Genomic DNA, 20759 nt, shown 5'->3' with positions numbered 1-20759 from the left:
AGTGATTTACACTGCTGCCTACAATTTCACAAGTGAATAAGGTTAAAATACAAATGTAAATAGAAATATTTAATAATGAGGGATATAAAAACAGGCATTAACAATTCAACAAATCAAATATCAAACAGATACTTTCTGCAGAAAGTTATGCGTAAAGTGGAAGGTATGTGCAAATGAGAGACACCTATGTCTCTCCCATATCCTTCTGAATGGGAAGGGGAGGGTTTTCCAATACACTTGGGGCATCTTTCCCCAGAGGATCTGTCCAGACCCACCTGAGAACCTTCTGCAGGTTGACTACAGGTACCGAAGCCAACCACGCAGCTCAATTGAGCCCAGCTCACTTATATGATCAGTAAAATATAATGAAAAATGTATAAAAAATAGTTAAGAAATAAATAAAAATGTAATACAAATAAAAACGTCGCCAGTGTTGTCACTATGACACCATAAAGTGAACCATCCAAAAAACAATGTTTATTTTTATGAGAAAGTCCTAAAATTGTCCCTGCATCTTTCTTAGAAATCTCAACATGGAAAGTGTTAAAATAGCAGCATCTCAAATACCCTGAGGTGTCTGGTTTTCAAAATTGTATGGTTTGATGGGTTAAATGGAATTCGCCAGGTTCAAAGATGTCCCAAACAGGACATGGGTGCCGACGTCAAAATTCCAAATGTCAGCTCCAAAATGTAGCCTTTTATCTCCCAAATAAGACATGGGGGCAGGATGGCCAGATTTGAAAAAAAAAATTAAATTATAATATGCTACTTTTAGAAAAAAAAAACATTGGGTATTGGTATTGGGTTCTAAACTTAAAAAAATATTAGAATCTACATAGCAGGGTTTTTCATTAGCTTTTGTAGATGAGTAAATGATTTTTCAAATAAAAGTTAAAAAAGTTTTAAAAAGTTTTTTTTATAGTAAATTAGATGATGTGATCAAAATAATGTATCTAAAGTATCTAACAAAAAGCCCCTCTTGTTTTGTATAATTTGTGTGGGTAAATGAGAGAGAAGAAAATTATGGCTATACATGAGCACAGCAGAAACGTTAAAACAGCCATTTAAGGGGTTAAACCATATGTCTAGTGCTTTAAAGGATCCCCTGTTGTGAATGAATAAGATTAACTAATCCTTTTTAAAACTCAGAATTTCCACATCACAAACAACCTTCAAACCTTTTATAATTAGATAATGAGTTCTTCTTGCAAGATAAACAACACACCAAACCCTTAACTCTTATTTCTCAGCAAATTATCACTCAAACCCAATACTGTATTTTTAATTATCACACATGTAAGTGTTGTTGGATCCCATTTAATTTTTTTAATCACTTACAGATTTTCCTTGTTTTTCTAATAAAATGTGTTATGTGTAATTCTTAATGTATATATATATAATATATATATATATACTGTACATATTATATATATATATATATATATAAATACACATGTATTTTTTGTGTATTTGAACCTCTGAACAAAAATATATAGTTTAAATAATTCTAAACAAATTGTAAACAAAATAGAAAATGAAAGAACAAATCTAAAAGTTTCTTTATTTTGGTAATATGTTATTTTTTTTCCTGTATGTTTTTGTGGGAGGATTGCAGCTACAAATGGCAAAGTCCTCACAGACCCCTGTTGTTTGAAAGCAGCTTGTCACTGCAAATCAGCTTACTCAACCAATTAATAAATTCCTTCATAACACATTGCAGCCATTCTACATCCAAGTCCTTTCTTTTTGTTTGTTTTAAACCCGCAAGTAGCACTGGCCATGACTGTGGACTTGTAATCCACAAACAAGTTTGGGATGCTTTGCTTTCTACTGCCGCCAGAAGCCATCATGTTGAACTTGAAGAAACATTTCTGTTGGAAAAGTGGATTTTTCTTCATCTTTGTTATTCTCTTTGTAAAGGTCTTGGCTGAATCCCGGCATGAGAACACAAGCCAAACCTACGGCCAAGGAGGTCTGCTTCAAACGTTACATAGTCTTATAGCTAAAAATGAAACTGATATCCAGAAGAACAGCTCAAGAGAACTTTTGACAAAGTTGCTAGAAAAGATTGAATGTCCGAAAGGTATAACAGAAAGACCAGCGCAGACATGTAAACAGGTTGGTAAATGTATAAACAAATTAACTGATTAATGGTATCCTATAAAAATGTAATATCCTATCAAGGTTTTTCTTTTTCTAGATGGTTTCAGGACACGAACTATCTTTATACTCTGTACTGCACCTGTTTTTAACTATTTTGGCAACCACATTTGCTATTAATGTGTTCAAATGTTGTCGGTCATTTTTTTGCTTTTGCTTTACAGGTGAATCTATCTATTTTATCTATTTCCATTCAAATATTTTTTCAATTAGAAGGAAAACATATTTACAAAGAATACGTGTATCAGCCGGATATATATTTTAAATTTTAACACATGGAACACACGCACAATGTACTTATTTCAAAAATGTTATTGTTGACACTAACAAATGTACAAGGCTATAACACTACTATGGCACAGAACAATGAGACACATTATAATGAAATAAACTATATTAAAATCTTACTTTAATGGCTTAGGTGAAGGCACACAATATTGTCTATTAGTAATTAGTATTCCAGCAGCGTTCTCTAATCCATTATAACAAATTGTGCCAATATACGTGCTTTGAATAGTTTATCCGCACTGCTGGGTATTACAGATAAATATCCATATAAAACACGTAGCTCTTATTTTGTAAAGGAAACTCTAAATAACATTTTAGCTAAAACAAACAAAACTATTTAGCTGAAATTAGCTGTAGTTTTCTTAATTATTTTAGATGTCCTTGATTTATTGTGCTGTCTTTTTTTGTAAATTGTGTTGAATTGCAAACAAAAGAAAAAATGAAAAGTAATGAAATGCTAACATTAATAATATTATATAAAGTTTTTTTTATCATGTTGGTGGTGATATTGGGCATCTATCTATCTTTTTTTATTAGGTTTTGTTTTAGTTTACTATTGTTTTAGTTTACCATTCTTTTTAGTTTACTATTGTTTTAGTTTACTATTGTTTTAGTTTATTAATCTTTTTAGTTTACTATTTTTCAGTTGTGACAAGTGGATCTCCAGAAACTACAAAAGGCCTTAACATCAAATTATATAATGTGCATTGTGTTATGACCCACTTAATGCTGAGAATCTGAACAATGTAACAATATATGGTTATTGTATACTTAAACAACGGAGTTGTGTTACTTATTTTATTCTCGTGGCTCTGGATAAGGCGTTGCGGGCTGAGGCCCAATGCTTGGTATAGCCCCTGTTCATTGTGAGCGAGATAACCAAGGTGGAATATGGAAGGGGGTGAGATCAAATGGCTGTGTGGGCAGGGCTTGCTTCGCATAGGGTCGACGCTAGCCTCATGCAGAAACAAAGAATTTGACGGCAGATATGAACCATTCGGTCCATCCAGTCTACTCATTTTGCCTGATGTAAGGACTTAGACCCTAATCGGTCTTTGGTCTTGTTTTAGATTTAAGATAGCTTTATGTCTATCCCTTGCATGTTTAAATTCCCACACTGTATTAGGCTCTACCACTTCTGCTAGGAAGCTGTTCCATTTATTGACCACCCTTTCAGTAAAGTAAAATTTCCTTACATTAGATCTAAACGTCTGACATTCTAGTTTAACTATGGTGGAGGGAATGTTGGCAGGGAGTGGACATGGCTAAACACCATTCCCTCTGCCCAGGCAAAGAGAAAAGTGACCAGGAAAGCAGACAAGTATGTTGCTCAGAAAACTGAGTTTGATTTGTGGAAGTCTCACCCACTTCTAGATTTATTTACAAATTCTTTTCATTTTACTATAGTTTATTTTAATCCCAAAACACTATGGTAGTCTGCAATAGGGTTTGAACTTTATAAAAAATAAGTTGATTAAGTGCCAAGGTCAACAGGTCAGTTGTTTGTCTATGAATCTTATCCTAGAAATATGTTAATATAGAAAACTGCAACTCAAAGAAATATCAAAAAGTATTTTACTGGTAAGATCCTATTTAACAGCATAGATACTGAAGGGGTAAAATGTATATATATATATATATATATATATATATATTTTCCTTTTTTAAAATGGAAACTCATAAAAATAAAATCTACAGTACAATTCTGAAAAGGTACTGTATATAAAAATCTATCACATTTTATGTATGTAAAATTATCTCTTCTTCTACATGGCAGGGTTGAAGGTACCACAATTACGGTGCTTCACAAGAGTCCTCTGTGTAGGAGAGCATGTTGAGCAGTAGCTGTAATAAGCAAGGTGTTCTAGAACATTGTCTGTTGACCTTCTGGAAGAAATGATCTCTCCTTTTGGTGCAGAATTCGGCATGGAATACATACTCCACAGAAATGGTGGTGCTCTTGGTTATTTGTAGAAGCATTAGTCCACACAGGAGAATGAATGGGGGTTATGTCAACAACAGAAGAGAAAAAGCAACACTCAAACTCGGGGCAAACATTTCTGCATATGTGAATATCATATTCGTACAACTATTATTATAGTTTATTGTTTTATATAGCGCCATCAAATTCCGTAGCGCTGTACAATGGGTAGACAGGACATAACAAGTAGTATGCAACATAACAAATTGACTAACAGAGACAACAGGTGAGGAGGGCCCTGCTCAAAGGAGCTTACAATCTAGATGCAAACAAAATTGATTAATTAAAATGAAACAAAATGAATAAAGGATCCATTCAGGATAAACTGTAAATGCAACATTAAATCATTGAATTTATCCCATTTGGCATATGTGCCTGACTACACAGAGGAAGCAAGAAACAAATACATAAAATAAAATTCTCATCAATCTCAAATGCATTGCTCAATTTTATGAGTACATATGAACATCAAATAAAGTCCTTAAACATAGGGGTCGCCAGTATGTCTTATTGTGAATTTATCATATTGTCAAATTTCCACTATACCCCAGTTGTAAGAGGGTACTGTACCTTGGACATGGACCCCTTATAACATTTCTCATACCCCTCTTATCATATATTTACAGTGTCTTCAGCTTGACACCCTGCTATTCATGGCCAGGAAAGAACTAGGTGATATAATAAATGAAGAGATAATGCAAAGAATCTCAGTCATACTGCTATACTACATATTATATCAAAAGGACTTCTGCTCATCTACGTTGGACCCTAATATGGATTACATATACTACATCAACGGAATACTTAATCTACAAAAAGACGAAGACTGTCATTATCTTTCTGACAATGAAGTAGAGGAGATCCTGCTTACAACAAAGCAATATTTCCAAATATCTGACGGTCAACAGGTGAGAATATTTTTTTAGTTTGTTAACGTTCATAAAAAAAGTCTCTGTTGGGCTGTACGGGAGCAAACATGGGGCAATAGTTCCAGGAATGCCCACATTATTTTGTGCCAGTTTGTTTCATTATTTGATTCCAATTTGTTTACAATTTTCATCCGATTAGAGCACGGAAGAACCTAACGTCAGTATACTGCTTCGTTAGCTTTCCTGGTGGTGCATTCTTTCTAACTTTATCCAGCTTGCCAAAACGGTTAATTCGGTTCATTTTATTATGAAAAATGACAGTGCGCTCATTGTGTGTTTTTGCTAATAACTAAAATGTGGCATTATTTGCGTTCTTACAGAATGTGTTCCAAAGCAAAATGGCAGGTGTTTAGGTCACATCTTGTTAAACAGTACAAAATAAACAATGGTTTAGTGTTTTCTTTCTTCTCTTTTTTTCTTCAGTCATTTTGTGACTGTTTGCTAAGCCCTATGTAGAATTCCAGGCATGAGTGTTTGGCTGAGATTGGTCACCTGCCAGTAGTCTGGCACTGCCGATTTTGCCCTGCTGATTTCTTATTATACCCCTATTATACAAGAAGCATGTCTTCTGGGGGAATTATAATGGCAGGATATTTGTATGCACAATAATATGAGTGTGAAATAACTTCATTAATGAAATACATCTTTTTTATTTTATTTCAGTGCGTTAATTGGAATTCTCTTGGAATACCACACACTATAGGCTCTAATGAACTTCCCAGGCTAGCCGAAATTATCCTTACATTTTCCATACAGCGCTTGTGTATAAGGAAAAAAATAATACCAAATGCTGACTTTTTTACGGATTATATATTTCAGTCTTTGAACAGAACAAGTGAGCTGTCTGCTACGGGTAAGATGTTAAAGACATTTTTCAGGACAACAAGAGAGAATCATAACAACTACAATGACCCCAATGACCCCAATGACCCCAATGTTCCACCCTCCCTGGGAAGAGGACCTGCGTTTGGATGTTCCCACTTTCTCTCTTATTTCTAGCCCCTCCCCCGCACATGTCTAGTCCCTCCTCCAAGTATGGATAGCCCCACCTCCATGAAGCCACTCCCCCAGAAGGGGGAGAGCTTCGGGAAAGTTCCCAGGTATGAGTACACAACACAATTAGAATCTCTACAATCTCTCGGACATAACATCAATTGAGCTATCTTGTATGTCCTATTAATGAACCTTAGCAGATCTGTCATTTTATTCTCTCCTGTGAAGGTTTAATAGAAACAACTCAGAAACGTTTTTCGTTTGTATGAGCAACGCATATCAATGCCTGTTTTTGTGTCATATATATATACACAAACTGTGAGTGATGCAAAACCTTACGTGATTAAGGAATTATTACCAGGAATGATGTTTGCGTATTCTAATGTTGCAATTAGATACAAAAGTGTAGATGGAAAAGCACCTTTAATGCACATTTTTTATGAGACTTCTCTTTTAACAGCTAATTGTAACTCAATTAACCCCAATTACAACGTACTGTAATCCATTATTGTATGTTTCCTTAGAAATAGACGAACTTCTTGGAAAACTTAAATCAATAATTAGATGTGAAAAGATGGATCACAACCACAGGCGAAAGCAGAGAAGCCTAGTTATTCCAGGAACAAACCGTGAACCATTCCCAGGAAGAGAAGAAGAAATCCAGAAAAACAATCAAGACATGTATGTGATACAGGAGTACACAGACTCCACTCAGGTACAGACACTACCTGCATATTGACACCGGTGTTCTCACCCCCTGGGCAGATGGTTGCAAGGGCAGAACTTCAAAATGTGTTCTCCTACCTATCCAAAACATATTTTGGAAATATCTGTTTAAGAAAAAAACAACCAAAATTATATAAATTTAATAAAAAATAAAAATAAAATGTTTGGACTTCACATCGCTGCAACAATACAGCTCTATCCAACATGACTCAGTTGTGGCGACAAAACGTGCTGCCATGAGAGGAAGCTTACCTGGGTCAGCACAATATATAAACACTGCCCTGGTTAGCTAACAGTAACTTTAGAGACCCCGCATAAATTATTATATTTGTCAGAATAATTCATTGTGTCATTGTGATATTTTACAAAAGTTGAGGAATAATCCAAATTTCATGACTGATTCATCCAAATCTTTTCATTTACAAAATTCTTGTGCTCTTGTGTTTTTAGGGTCAGCCTTGTTTTTCTGCAAATGAGCTTATGGAGATTTTTCTACAGAACAGCCGCTCCGCTGTTTCAAGGGAACAGTTCAAGCAGATCAGTCCAGCAATTATCCATCAACTTCTAACCTGCGCCTGCCAGCCAGCCGGCCGTGCCAGCACTCAGCTCCCCCCTCCAACCACCCTACAAAGTGAGCTCATGTGCTGGCAACGTAATAGCAACGTATTTTTCTACTCATAAAACTGGAATCAAACGTGATATACCATAATTCTGTTACCTTCAAGATGTTTGGGATATGCGACACATCTAGTTGTCTTTTTTAATCTGTTAATCATAGCTGCCGCTCTTGATATTTAATAAAACATCTTTGTGTATTTTTCAGAATATGGTTACAGCACAATTGCAGTCGTGCTTCTCACCATTGGATCTATGTTTGGTGCCACGCTTATTATATTTAGTTCTTGTGAGGAAAACTACAATCTTATCTTACAGTTGTTTGTAGGACTGGCTGTTGGAACTCTGTCTGGAGATGCTCTTCTTCACCTGATCCCTCAGGTAAGATCAATTACCACATCCTCGTAGAAAAGTTTATTCCTTCAAGTGGTTATCTCAAATAAATCTTGAACCAATTTATTAATTATTGCCTTAATTTAACTTACTGGTGTGCAGGTAAATTGAATATTTCTGCTCACTGTATTCACCATGGATTATGAAAAGCCAATACCAGGGAGCATCTCCTGCAAGAAGGAATCTTACCAGTTATTATAACTATTTAATAATTTTAGAAGAGCACGCATGTATATATTACAAAAATGTCTTACTAATGAATAGCATCCTAAAAATATTCCTTGTAATAGTGTTGTAAATGGACAATTTATCTAAAAGTCCGTTTGAGTGTTCTGTTCTAGAATCCAGTTACCACCATAAGTGTATAATTTACATGGCAGCATCTCTCCTTGTTATATATTTAGTTATTGTGAATGTTGTTTTTAGTTTAGTTTTTTGGTACCAATATTACCTACTATAAATGTAAGATGAAAAAGAAAGCTTTTCCATAAAATGTAATTAAATGGATTACTTCCAGATGAATTACCTGTATAAGTAAGCACTCCTGTATTACAGTAGACTAAATATATCGCAAGAAACCTGTTTATGCCAAGTGTGGCCTCATTTTAAAGCACATTATAGCAAACTGTAAAGATTAAACAATATGGAATTTCACTATGGTTGTGCGTTTAATATAACAGGTTCTTGGAATCCATGACAATATGTCACATGAACACGGTGTTCAGGAGGAGGAAATTCCCTTTGAAGATAAAGAATATTTGTGGAAGATAATGGGGATGATTGGAGGGATTCATGGATTCTTCCTCATCAACAAACTTTTCTATCTTCTGGTTTCATCCACACGGCAGGTAAGGAAAACTTTACAATTTATATAATCTGTATGGTTTTTCTATTTTCTGAATACTCTCCCAGAGGGACAATGATACCAGTGTGAAAGTTTGAATATCCACACATTGGAGTCACAACACAGAAGATGACTCTTACTTCCCAAAACATAGTGTTATGATGACCTACGTGACTTAGATTGTTGCAAAAACTTTGGGTGGAAGTGGTTTTTCTGTTAAAGTTTCCAGAAGGCAAAATGTTGCATATTCAGGCTTTTTTTTAGAATATTGGCAAAATCTTGACCCACCTCTACTAAATATCCAAGGCTGTCTTCTTTAACCACGGGCACTGATACAGTCCTAGAAGAACCAAGGGTTTGGTTGATGCTAAGCTTCAAAAGACGTTTGTTAGAAGTAATGGAAGGAGGAACTGCATGTTTTTGACAAAAAGCTGATTTATTGATTACTGAATTAGCGTATAATAAGTAATGGATTAACAACCCTGGAGTACCACTCGCAAGGACAAAGAGCAGCTAAAACGCAGGGGAATGATACCGGCAGACAGTGTTGGCCTTGTTGGTCTGTTACTAACCTATGTGCTCTTTATGAAGGATGCTAGTTTTTTCCCACCTCAATATCCGCTCACAAGGTGCTCACAATGTTTGGTGGGTATATGTATGAATCAGAGTATTCTACACCCCTAAAAGCCATAATGCATGAGAACAGCGGAAACAGCGTTTTATCCTTCACAAATCTGTAGAGGAACAAATATCTGTCCATCAATACTACTCAGACTATATCACATCAATGCTTCAATCGTGTGTCGTTTGCCTTCCTTTAATAATCATTCCCTTTAGTTCCACATAATTGCTCACAGAAAATGTATTTAAAGGATAATACATATTATTTTATATGTTACAATACAAAAGAAAAAAAAGTATGGATCTATTTTTAATTTACTTGCCTATAATCTGTCATTGTTTTATATTAACACTCCAGTGTATAATGCATTGTAAATTACACAATTTACAATAATACACTTGAGCTCATTTAAGGATTACATAGAGATTTTCGCTTTCTTTTGACGCCTTTTGTTCAGTTTTTCAGAACGCTGTTGTGCTGCAATCTCATAACAGGTCTGTGCACCAGTGTGCGTAACACCATGTTCTACTAACTGCCTCAGCATGGGGCCTTTTAATGTTCCAAGCAAGAATTGATTTATGGAAGGATTCTAACATTCTTTGTTCTTCACTTCCAGGAACCCAGAACGGTAGAAACAATTGTTAACTCAACATGACTTTTATCAAAACAATTCTTATATAGACAGAAAAGTATTCACCTTCTACGCTGCCAAATGCCCTACCTATAGCAGAACCCCCAGCCACCCCTTCCAAAGTCAGCGTCCTCCCCGCATTAAAAGGCAGGCCGTGTCTTTAAGACACCATATCCCGGCACTACATGCCTTAATGGTGCGCAGCGCCTTCTAATGCATTCTATGGAGGCTGCAGAGTTGACCGCTTGAGGTGATCAAACATCTCCCCTGTAATGGTCCCATTGAGCAGCGGGACACCAGGGGGCCTGTATGATAACCCAATAGGGCAACCTGCCCCGGGTTTTCCAGCAGGTGGACTGCCCCCCTAGGCCTAGTTGGTCTAGCCATAATACATCACTCTATATACATATACCAAGGTACTGGCAAAAAAAAGGAATATTGCATAAAAAATATGAAATGTTGACATAAACAAGAAATACTGTATACAAAATATTTTTTTCAATGTCTACACATTTCAAAAAGTCTCAAACCTTAATCAGTCCTCGGTTTCATCTTAGGTCAAGGATTCCAATATGCTTATCCCGTGCATGGTTAATTCCCTTATGTATTAACCTCTACTACTTTTTTTGGGAGGTTGTTCCACTTATCTACCACCCTCTCATTAAACCAAAAAAGGAGAAAACTAGTCAAAACCTGGGACATTTACTTTACATTCCCGTGTGTATTATGGGATTTTTATATTACATGTAAACCTCTCTTTGTGCAAGAATGAAGATGAAGAGAGTGATCAGTGCTGTATCTTTGGGGGGCTTTACCAATGTCCAAGAACAAGAGAAATCTCTGCCCCTAGACACCAACATATCAGAATGCAATAGAACTGAGTAACTACTAGCCACATCCCCACGTGGCTAGCCCCTTCCAATTATGTCTTGTACTACATACCTTTTATTTTTTGTTACAGGGTCGTTCATTTGCGAATGGGCATTCTCACGACTTTTCGCTGGATTCTCACTTGAATGATCAGTCGAGGAAAGCAAAATCAACCTCTACCATTCAACTGGTAAGTGCTTACTAATTATCTCTGCTCTAGTGATGCTTTATTTTTTGGAATAATAACAAAAGTTTTTTTCAGGTGTGGGGACTTATTGCATAAAAAGTTAGAAACCATGCATGCTAATAAAGTGCTAAAACGTTACATGCCCTCGTATAAGGAGAGACGGTTATACAGTAGTTTTTAAATACATATTCTCATTTTTCACAGGGCACTCCTGATTTTTAGGCACTGTCTTGCAGCCGGGCTGCCCCACTGTACCATTATTACAGGCATTTGGGATCATGGGCTGGTTTGGTCAATGGGTCCAGCCCAAGGAGCTGAATTGATGGAGGTCTGTGTTGTTGCAGCACGGATCTCAATGTCAGCTCCCATTTGGCCACCTGGCAATGTTCTGAAGCTGAGCTCCTGAAGCAGACGTAGGCCCACCTCTGGTTACACCCTCATCAAAGACGTCCTGGTTTGGACACCAGAAATTTGGGGAATACGGTTTAAATGGTCAGAGTAGAAAACAAGCGTTCATGTGGCATTGGAAGTAACTAATAGAAAAGGGTAGCTATGTGCCAAAGGGTGCCAAAACTATAGAGGCGCTAATATTTAGGGTCTGGTTACTAGAAGGGAGGTGATTGCTGGAATAATGTATATGTTTATGTAATCAATACTTTGTCTTCAGTTACCTATTCTATGTGCTAAGGTACAAGTTATACGCTTCAACAGTTAGCAAATTAAGGATCAGTTGTATCACATCTCATCGGTGACAAAGTATCCCAATTACACAATCTGAAGACATTGCCTCTCGTATTGTTTTTTTTAAGAGAACCCCCGAAGACTGCGAACCTTCAGATGGCATTATACCTGATATTACACCAGTCAGTATAAGGGGAAGAAAAAAACGTAAGTATTCTTGAAATGGTACAGGAGAGCTTACATACAAATCTGGTGTTTCCAACTGGGCGGCATCACCGGGACCACACCACGTTTTTGATATCATCTGTCAGTCTGCAGCATCCCCTGCATGCAATCTCAATGGGGATTTAAATGGAAAATTCAGCTATAATAAGCATTAGGGTTTAACACCTTTAACTACTGAATATGCTGGTGTTCTATAAACAAATAATAATGGTAATTAACATCAGTGGTTAACATGCTAAAGTATATATAATGTATATTAAAAAGTAATTATATTTATATTAATTTATAATATAACAACAGAATGAAAATGCAGTCTATGTTTAGCTTGTACCTATCACTCATAATACTAAATCATTATTGAATTTGTTTTGTTTTTAGACAAAGGTATTAGTTTGCTGGCAGTGATGATCCTACTGGGGGACAGCCTACACAACTTTGCGGATGGGATGGTGATAGGATCTGCGTATTCATCTTCTACTGAAACTGGGGTAGCAACAACAATAGCAATTCTGTGTCATGAAATTCCCCATGAAATGGGTATGTTGGATATATTGTGTCCGGATTTTTTACACCAATGGAGTTGATTTGTAGCTCTTCAGCTGATACCATCTACACCGTATGTTGTGTTTGGGTAATGGGTAATGATGGGCACAGAGCCATCCTTAGTCCAGGAGTCTCCAGGACCAATTCTTAACCAAATAAGTTACAGCAAGTCTTCCCATCATCCTCCATCATCTCCCACATCATCCCATCACCCCCCACTGGGACTGATCACCCCTTATGCCTATTTTAAAGTATTATATACCAAAGAGTGCCATCCAGTGCTGTCAAATAATGTCTTTAAATCTTCATTCAACAATAATGTTTGTAGCCTGATGATTATGTAAAAACAATTAATAGACCTATAGTTTTTCATATTTACAGCCTTAACCTATGTACTCAGTGCTTTACAGTTAACATTATCATAAAGGTGGGAGCCATATTGCCATAGAGGCAATATGGGGACACAGATTTCAACCTCAGTAAGGCTAATCTTTAAATTATATATATCTGAAAAAATTATTTACTTATTGGTAAACAAAAAACAGAAACAAATTTTAATAAAAATCTCCTTTGCTCTTTTAGGTGACTTTGCTGTGCTATTGAATAGTGGACTGTCCGCTAAAATTGCCTTTTTAATGAACTTTATCAGTGCATTAACAGCGTTTGCCGGTCTGTACATAGGCCTGTCCGTGTCGAGCAACCCCAGTGTTCAAATATGGATATTCGCTGTCACAGCTGGGATGTTCCTATACCTGTCTCTAGTGGAGATGGTGAGTGACATTTACTATTACACCATATTTCCAAATAATGTTTTCTAATATGTGGTTCTTTATGTTTGACTTCCTTTAATTCATATTGTAAGGACTTTATAACAAGATTGATTATTAGAAACATCATTCATAGTACTGTGGAATGCCCACATAAGAGCAAAAAGAAACATGAAACATGTCTGTAATTATTTTCTATGTGATTAAACATTCAGGTGAATACTCCTAAATACTCCTTCCTAAATACCTGATTTTATTAAATACCTTCCTCCCATGATCCATCGCTATCACCCCTTCTTTTGATAACCTCCATCCCCTGCCTAAGGCTTCTGATGGTTTGTCCTATAAATCTGGTATGTATTGTCCTGTAAACCCCCTTCTTCCATCACACTTTTTAAATATCCCCTTAAAACTCACCCAACAATAAATCATGCTATCCTTAACCATTGTACCTCTCTGATACCCAATGAAAGATCCCTCTAATAAACTGGCCGCCCCTCAAGCATGTAACATATGAGAAAATCTTATGATGGCCGACCCACCAAATTGGCTACATAGTCAGCCTAGTATTACTACATGATAGTCTGGCTGTCCCTGGATGGAAGGTTACTTGTACATGTTTTCACACTGTTTGTGTTCATTTGGCACCCAGAAAAAAGGTAAATCTGGACCAGACTAAACTAAAGAAACCATGCGAGTTTAAGCGGACAGTGCGGTAGAAAAGGTGCTCTTGCCTCCTCTTGGCAAAGGGGTTTTGTATTTTTTTTATTTGGAATCTTTAATTTGAAGTTGATCCCTTTCATTAAGACAACATAGAAAAAAAGGTATAAAGTCAACTAAAGCCTCCAGTGTCCCATTGGCTTGTGCAGTTATATCCAGTTTCCATATTAAGATGAAGAACCCAAGCATTTCATTTTTTTTAGAATTGCCTTACTTATATTTAAATACTCACTTTTATTATATATTTCGTGTATACTGTATATTATGCACAAAAATGGATATTGCCTTATCAGCCCAATAAACATACAATCTGAAATCATTTAAGATCCATACAGCAAATCTACTTTGTCTATTTTTTTATTTACTGTAGCATTCTTAAACCTTATTTTTGGTTGTTGGTCTTATATTCAGCATAGACTTATGCCTGTCCCACCCATGCTGAAATACCCTTACTTTACTGGGGGGCTTTTCCACCTATGTACCACGTTCCAATTAAGTCATGTATGTTTTCATGAAGAAAGGAGTCCTTCCTTAAGATGAAATGCAACATCTAAAGTAACATTTGAAGAATAACCTCAGTGGTCTTGAAAACTCAAATAACTCTAAATCTCATCTTTGACCCCAGCCACTGAAACATCTAAAAATCACTAAAGACTCAATTGTGTAGCATAAATGATGATAAATGTTGATGTATACACTCCAAGTAATACAGGTTACCGCAATAACAACTATTAGGTAGTTTAAATAAAGGTAGCTGTGTGACGGTAATTCTAATTGGTAATGTGCCATTAAATGAAGCAAGAAATATAGTTTTTAATAATGGACAGAAGCACCGTGAGTCATTTGTACCATGACATTCAGACGCAATTGGAAACATATACATGCACTTTTGCATCAGTGATAAATCAGCCCATCTGGATCAATCCTACTTCTAAAGCTCGAAATGAATAAACATAAATGAGCAATTTCCTTTCGAATCTCTTAAAAATATTCAGGATGTGTCACTTTTGGAACAGCTACTTGTTTAAATTAATAGTCATGCACATGTTATATATTTATTTCAAATAATAATTAAAGGGCCTTCTAACAGGTTGCGAGGTGAGAAAGCATCTTTCCCCATATAGCTCCAGCCAGAGGACCAATAACGGTACATTTAAAAGGACAGTAATGTCCATGCCTCCCGACAAAAAGCAAACATTATACATATCCCAGGCATTCTGGGAGATGGGGAAAGAGAGAGGTGAGCTAAATAAAAGTAATAAACTATATAAGTTTAATGAAATTTGAAATGAAAAATGTTTTGCATGACTGCCCCTTTAATTGTTACTAATAGTTACAAATATATTTTTTGTTTTAAATTCCAGATCGCATGTATTATTAAATACTGTACACGATGAATAACATTTTTATGAAACTTTTTTTTTATGTTACACAAATATATAATTCATATATGTCTTCTTTTTTTTAGCTACCTGAAATGACTCATATTCAGACACAACGACCCTGGCTAATGTTTTTCCTCCAAAACCTAGGACTACTTCTTGGATGGCTATGCCTGTTGGTGTTGGCACTTTATGAACATAAAATTAAGCTATAAAGTTTAACTTGAAGATTAGCAGATGTACCGTGTGAATATGTTGTTTTCATTAATGTGTATATGGTAATGTCATTTATGTTCCAAATCTATTTTAATAATAGGATTTTATGTCCTGGGTTTAGTGCACCATGTAATAATATTGTTACAAATTTATTTTTAAATAAATAGACCACAAATTTACTTAATGTGCATTTTTTTTATCTGTAAAAACTATTTTCTTTATGTGTTTATAAAACTGAAATTCAGGTTAATTCATGGGGTCTGAGGAACATCAACAAATTTCGTTTGTTCACTGGTTAGCCTGGTGTAGATGGGTTCCCTCTCACAAATTTTCTGGGATAGTTGCCAGTTGATTAGAAGATGTTACATTTGTTGGAGTCAGACAGGCTTAAACAAGCTGTGATTGACATTATGGCAATACTCCCAGAAAATGTGGTTAAGGTTCAAAGTGTGAAGTGTTAACAGTTCAATGATTCTAACAGGTTCTGCTATTCTGGCCCTGATCTTTTCCTGGGGAGGTTACATTTACTATTAGCAAATGCAACCTTCCCAGGAAACAATCAGGGCTAAGATGTAAGAAGTTACATACAGCAAAAGAACAAAAGACTATAGTTAGCCGCTGCAATGCCAGAGATAGCTTTACTAAGAAAATCCTACTGCAAATCACTCGAAAATGAATGTTTTTATAGTATCTTTAACAAATCTCAAAACACCAACCTATAATCGAAAGTAAAAAAAAAACTCAAGGGTTCTGTGGAACTAAAGCTACTACTTCTGGAAGGCTTTCCACATATCCACCACCCTCTTAGTAAAGTAAATCTTCCTTACTTTCAGTAAAACTTTCTTACATTAAATAAAAGGAACAATCTCATGACTGCACTACTGCTGCTGGGGCAGCTCAAGATTCCCCAAAATTAACAGACAGTTGCCTCACTCAGCTGCCCTGAAATAGGATATAATCCTTGTCACGGTAACCCCCCGAAGCTGAGGACATTAAGGCACATTAATATGTGCCTTCAAATATCTTCAACAGCATGGGTTTTCTGCTCTTCCTCACATGGAGAAGACAGGGCAAAGTTATTGTGTACATATATGTACATATATATATATATATATATATATATATATATTTGTATCACAAGTGATAAGTATTCTGCAACAGAAAATGTGCTGTTCAAAACTTTTCTGTTGTCATCCATAATAATAATGATTCTATTAATGGTGAGTCTATTTGCGTATGCTATGATGATAACTTGGAAGGAATATAATGCTCGCTGCCTTGGAACTGAAAGGTTGCCATACCATATGATATCCTCATTCTTATAAATATAGAAGCCAACACGAGTACTTATTTTTCTGCTTCATTCACCCCAGTGCGTGTTCTTGCCGACAGGCCCACACACAGACTGCTGCATCATTAATTCATTAAGAAATGATAATTCTTGTTAATCATTATCTGTACTTCTGGTTACAGCAAGTATCAGTAAAAAGCAAAGTACCGTAGTAGTCAAATCAAACAATGCTTCTTCGTGAAGTAATAGAAGAGTTTACCATAGTTTTTGAGAAATACAAATGAATTTACCACTGATCTGGTATGCCACCATGAAGTTGTTTCCCATGAGCTGAACCCGAGATGCCTACCGTAGTTCAACTAGGGCTCTAGAAAAGGTTGGAAACCCTAGGGCCAGCCCTTTCCGTTATACAGCAAAGAACAGAAAAGCAAGAGATGTGAAAAAAACAGAAAGGGGGTAACGCATACAACATCTTCACCTACCAGGACAAACCACCTAAAGAAAACATGTTCTGCACACTCATGTACCAAATCACAAATGTATTCCAAATCACAAATATATATTATATGTTTGCTATAAACAGGGGGGGGGGGGAATGGACATCATTGCCCCTTTAATCAAGTGACCCACAAGACATAAAAATAATACAATTGTATCGTCCATGTCCATGTACTTGTTTGGCTATAAAGGGTAGAATTCAGTCCCTTGTTGAGTCAATCTTTAAAAAAACATGTGAAGAAAATAGTAGCAACGCAAAGGTATAGCCCATAACTATAAGCCAAAGAGAAAGTGAGTCGAGACCTATCCAAGGCCATGGTCCTTTCTAAACCGTTGCATGTTGCTTGGGACAATATTCATCCCTGATGAAGTCAAACATCTTTTTAGAATTCATGGCAGATTCCCTTATGTGAGGAGGGAATTTTAAGTTGAAATCCTAAGTTCCTCAGGCAGACATATTACATGGCATTAACGCCAATCATAGTATACCAGGATTGTGTTTTACTAGTTGGATTTGTTCCTTCATTAAAAATTAACTTTGGGTTTATTCAGTAAAGTAAAGAGTTTATAGGTAAGTTGCATCACCAACTCACTGACTTTATACTTGGAACGTTTCTCCTCATAAATAAGTTCCCCCTGAAATGGTGAGTTGAAACACCAGCCATGGAGTTATATGTTTGAACTTTTATTTTTATATTTGTGTAATAGATTATTAGTGTCTTAACGTCTGTCTTAGGCTTTGTCACTATTCTGTCGCTTATTTTACGCGGTGACCAGCAGGTGTCACTAATAAGGTGACCAAAACACGTGAGGAAAACCTATTTATTACTAGTCTGTTCATTGTAGATATTAAACTTGCAAATAAAATTGGATTTTTTTTTAAATTAAAAAAACATAAATTTGACAACAAAATTACTGGTATATACGGACTAATTGGTGTTTTAGCTTAGAATGAATTCATTCTTACTGGCAAGTAAAATTGACTCACAAAAGTTGTATCTTATAGTGATGAATGACTGAATATGCAACACACGAGACATAAACAGCTTCTCGTTTTGCCATATCAACATTATTACAATCATATTCCATATGCATTATCAGGTTTTACAGTTTTTTCTTTATTGTTGTTTTTGCCCAGAAGAAAAAACTGGTCTAAAGGCCGGGGAAAGTCAGCACCTTTTGGCTTGGGGGGACAGGTAAAACTGAGTGCCCCCGTATATATATATATATATATATATATATATAAAATGCAATGGTGCACACATATTTACACACTCACTCTAACACATTTATACATACAAACACATTCATTTACACATACAGATATACACTCATACTAAACATTCATACTCTCACTCCAACACACCGCTGCAGTCTTATCCTGTACAGAGCCTTTTTTACACAACATGCAAGTGGCTTCTATATTACTTTGTGGTCATGTAACATTGTATTCCATAACACTATTTGAAGGCAATAGGCCCTTTGGGCCAGCCCGCCCCTGTCCAGAGGCATCCAGTTATGCACAAAACTAATGAGTTAAACATAAACTCAGAACTCACCTCTGAAGTGGTAACTTGACGTGGCAGTTAAGCTTGTATAACTTTATACTTTATACACGCAGGTTTGGATTTCTTCTGCCCAGCAAATTGGCATTAAGCACAGACATCCGTTATAGTAGCAGCAAGGCTCAAGTTGAACTAGACAGCGTTATGGTTGAGGTTATTGTCATCAACACCTATTTAGACGAATTATTAAAAAAAACAAATCCTCATCCAGGGAGGGTTAAGGTCAAAGTATGATATTGGATGTTAATAAAATCTCAATAAAATCTCTTAAAAAAACAAAAAACAAAAACTTCGCCCCAGGCCCCAGGCGGCGTTAAGTCTTCGGCCGGCCCTGGTTGTATGTTTGTGGTTGCTTCTTACCTCTGGAGCTTGTAATGAGCTGATTGCTACCAGCAGGGCTCTCTAAGGGATTGCTGTGTTTGGCTCTTTGACCATGCTTTTTGGCTGGGCGCTTGTGGTAAAGTTGGGCCTAGTAACTCTTCAGTCAGGCTGTATCTTCCTGGCTGGGATGATGAAAGGCTAGCAGGGCTTAAAGGGACCCATTGCACACAGCTTTTTGACTTGGATGAATAGTAAAGAAAGCTGGGGTCCTGAGCCTCCTTGGTGTAAAATAAGAAGCGTAAAAAGAGATGCAGAAAGCAAATGCTGTCCATGAGTGGTGATCTGCCTATTGCACCTCTTCCTGAGTTTTGTCTAGAGCAGACCTGGGCAAAGCACGGCCCGCGGGCCACATCCGGCCCGCTGAATAGCTCGGACCGGCCCGCAAAGAGTGTCCTGGTGACTCACCAATGAGTCCGGTGTCCCCCCCCCGCCCCGGTCACTTACCTTAAACTCCTGTGTTGGAAGCGTTTGTCTCGGGTGCCGGCGCTTTACGCTGGGCGCCGGCATATGACGTCAGACGCCGGCGATCAGCAGTGAAGCGCCGGCACCCGAGACAAACGCCTCACGCTTCCAACACAGGAGTTTAAGGTAAGTGACCGGGGCGGGGGGGGGAGATCCTGAGAAGGGGGGGTTAGGGAGTTAGAGGGGAGATACTGAGAAGGGGGGGTTAGGGAGTTAGAGGGGAGATACTGAGAAGGGGGGTTAGGGAGGGAGGTCTTACTGTGTGTGTGTGTCTTACTGTGTTTGTGTGTGTGTGTCTTACTGTGTGTGTGTGTATCTTACTGTGTCTGTGTGTGTCTCACTGTGTCTGTGTGTGTCTTACTGTGTCTGTGTGTGTCTTACTGTGTCTGTGTGTGTCTCACTGTGTCTGTGTGTGTCTTACTGTGTCTGTGTGTGTCTCACTGTGTCTGTGTGTGTCTTACTGTGTCTGTGTGTGTCTTACTGTGTCTGTGTGTGTCTCACTGTGTCTGTGTGTATCTTACTGTGTCTGTGTGTGTCTCACTGTGTCTGTGTGTGTCTTACTGTGTCTGTGTGTGTCTTACTGTGTCTGTGTGTGTCTCACTGTGTCTGTGTGTGTCTTACTGTGTCTGTGTGTGTCTTACTGTGTCTGTGTGTGTCTTACTGCATGTGTCTTACTGTGTTCATAGCTTATTCAGTTATTGTAATAAATATTTTAGCCCATTTTTTAGCTCAAAATATTTTTTCCTTTTTTTTCTCCTCTAAAATCTAGGTGCGTCTTATCAGCAGGTG

At 36.9% G+C, this 20759-nt stretch overlaps 1 protein-coding gene across 1 annotated transcript; it reads left to right on the top strand.

Moving 5' to 3' along the window:
• Positions 1 to 1566: 1566 nt before the first annotated feature.
• Positions 1567 to 15901, top strand: SLC39A12 (solute carrier family 39 member 12). Its single transcript, XM_053467702.1, has 12 exons — positions 1567 to 2118; positions 5056 to 5337; positions 6022 to 6211; positions 6876 to 7066; positions 7528 to 7708; positions 7901 to 8073; positions 8766 to 8933; positions 11144 to 11242; positions 12049 to 12127; positions 12524 to 12682; positions 13271 to 13458; positions 15644 to 15901. Exons 1-12 carry the CDS (start codon positions 1816 to 1818, stop codon positions 15770 to 15772), a joined length of 2142 nt encoding a protein of 713 aa, XP_053323677.1. The 5' UTR covers positions 1567 to 1815; the 3' UTR covers positions 15773 to 15901.
• The last annotated feature ends 4858 nt before the right edge of the window (positions 15902 to 20759 follow it).

This window comes from Spea bombifrons, chromosome 5 (genome assembly GCF_027358695.1).
Source record: "Spea bombifrons isolate aSpeBom1 chromosome 5, aSpeBom1.2.pri, whole genome shotgun sequence".
NCBI lineage: Eukaryota > Metazoa > Chordata > Amphibia > Anura > Pelobatidae > Spea > Spea bombifrons.
The sequence above is the reverse complement of the archived record's forward strand: the minus strand, read 5'-3'. Positions and strand labels throughout refer to the sequence as shown.

Bases quoted from the DNA above. Each gene is read 5' to 3' on its own strand.
- SLC39A12 (XM_053467702.1), top strand. From the start codon at position 1,816: ATGCTTTGCTTTCTACTGCCGCCAGAAGCCATCATGTTGAACTTGAAG. The intron at 6,212-6,875 runs GTAAGATGTTAA...ATGTTTCCTTAG, and splicing joins AAGTGAGCTGTCTGCTACGG to AAATAGACGAACTTCTTGGA. The intron at 8,074-8,765 runs GTAAGATCAATT...TTAATATAACAG, and splicing joins TTCTTCACCTGATCCCTCAG to GTTCTTGGAATCCATGACAA.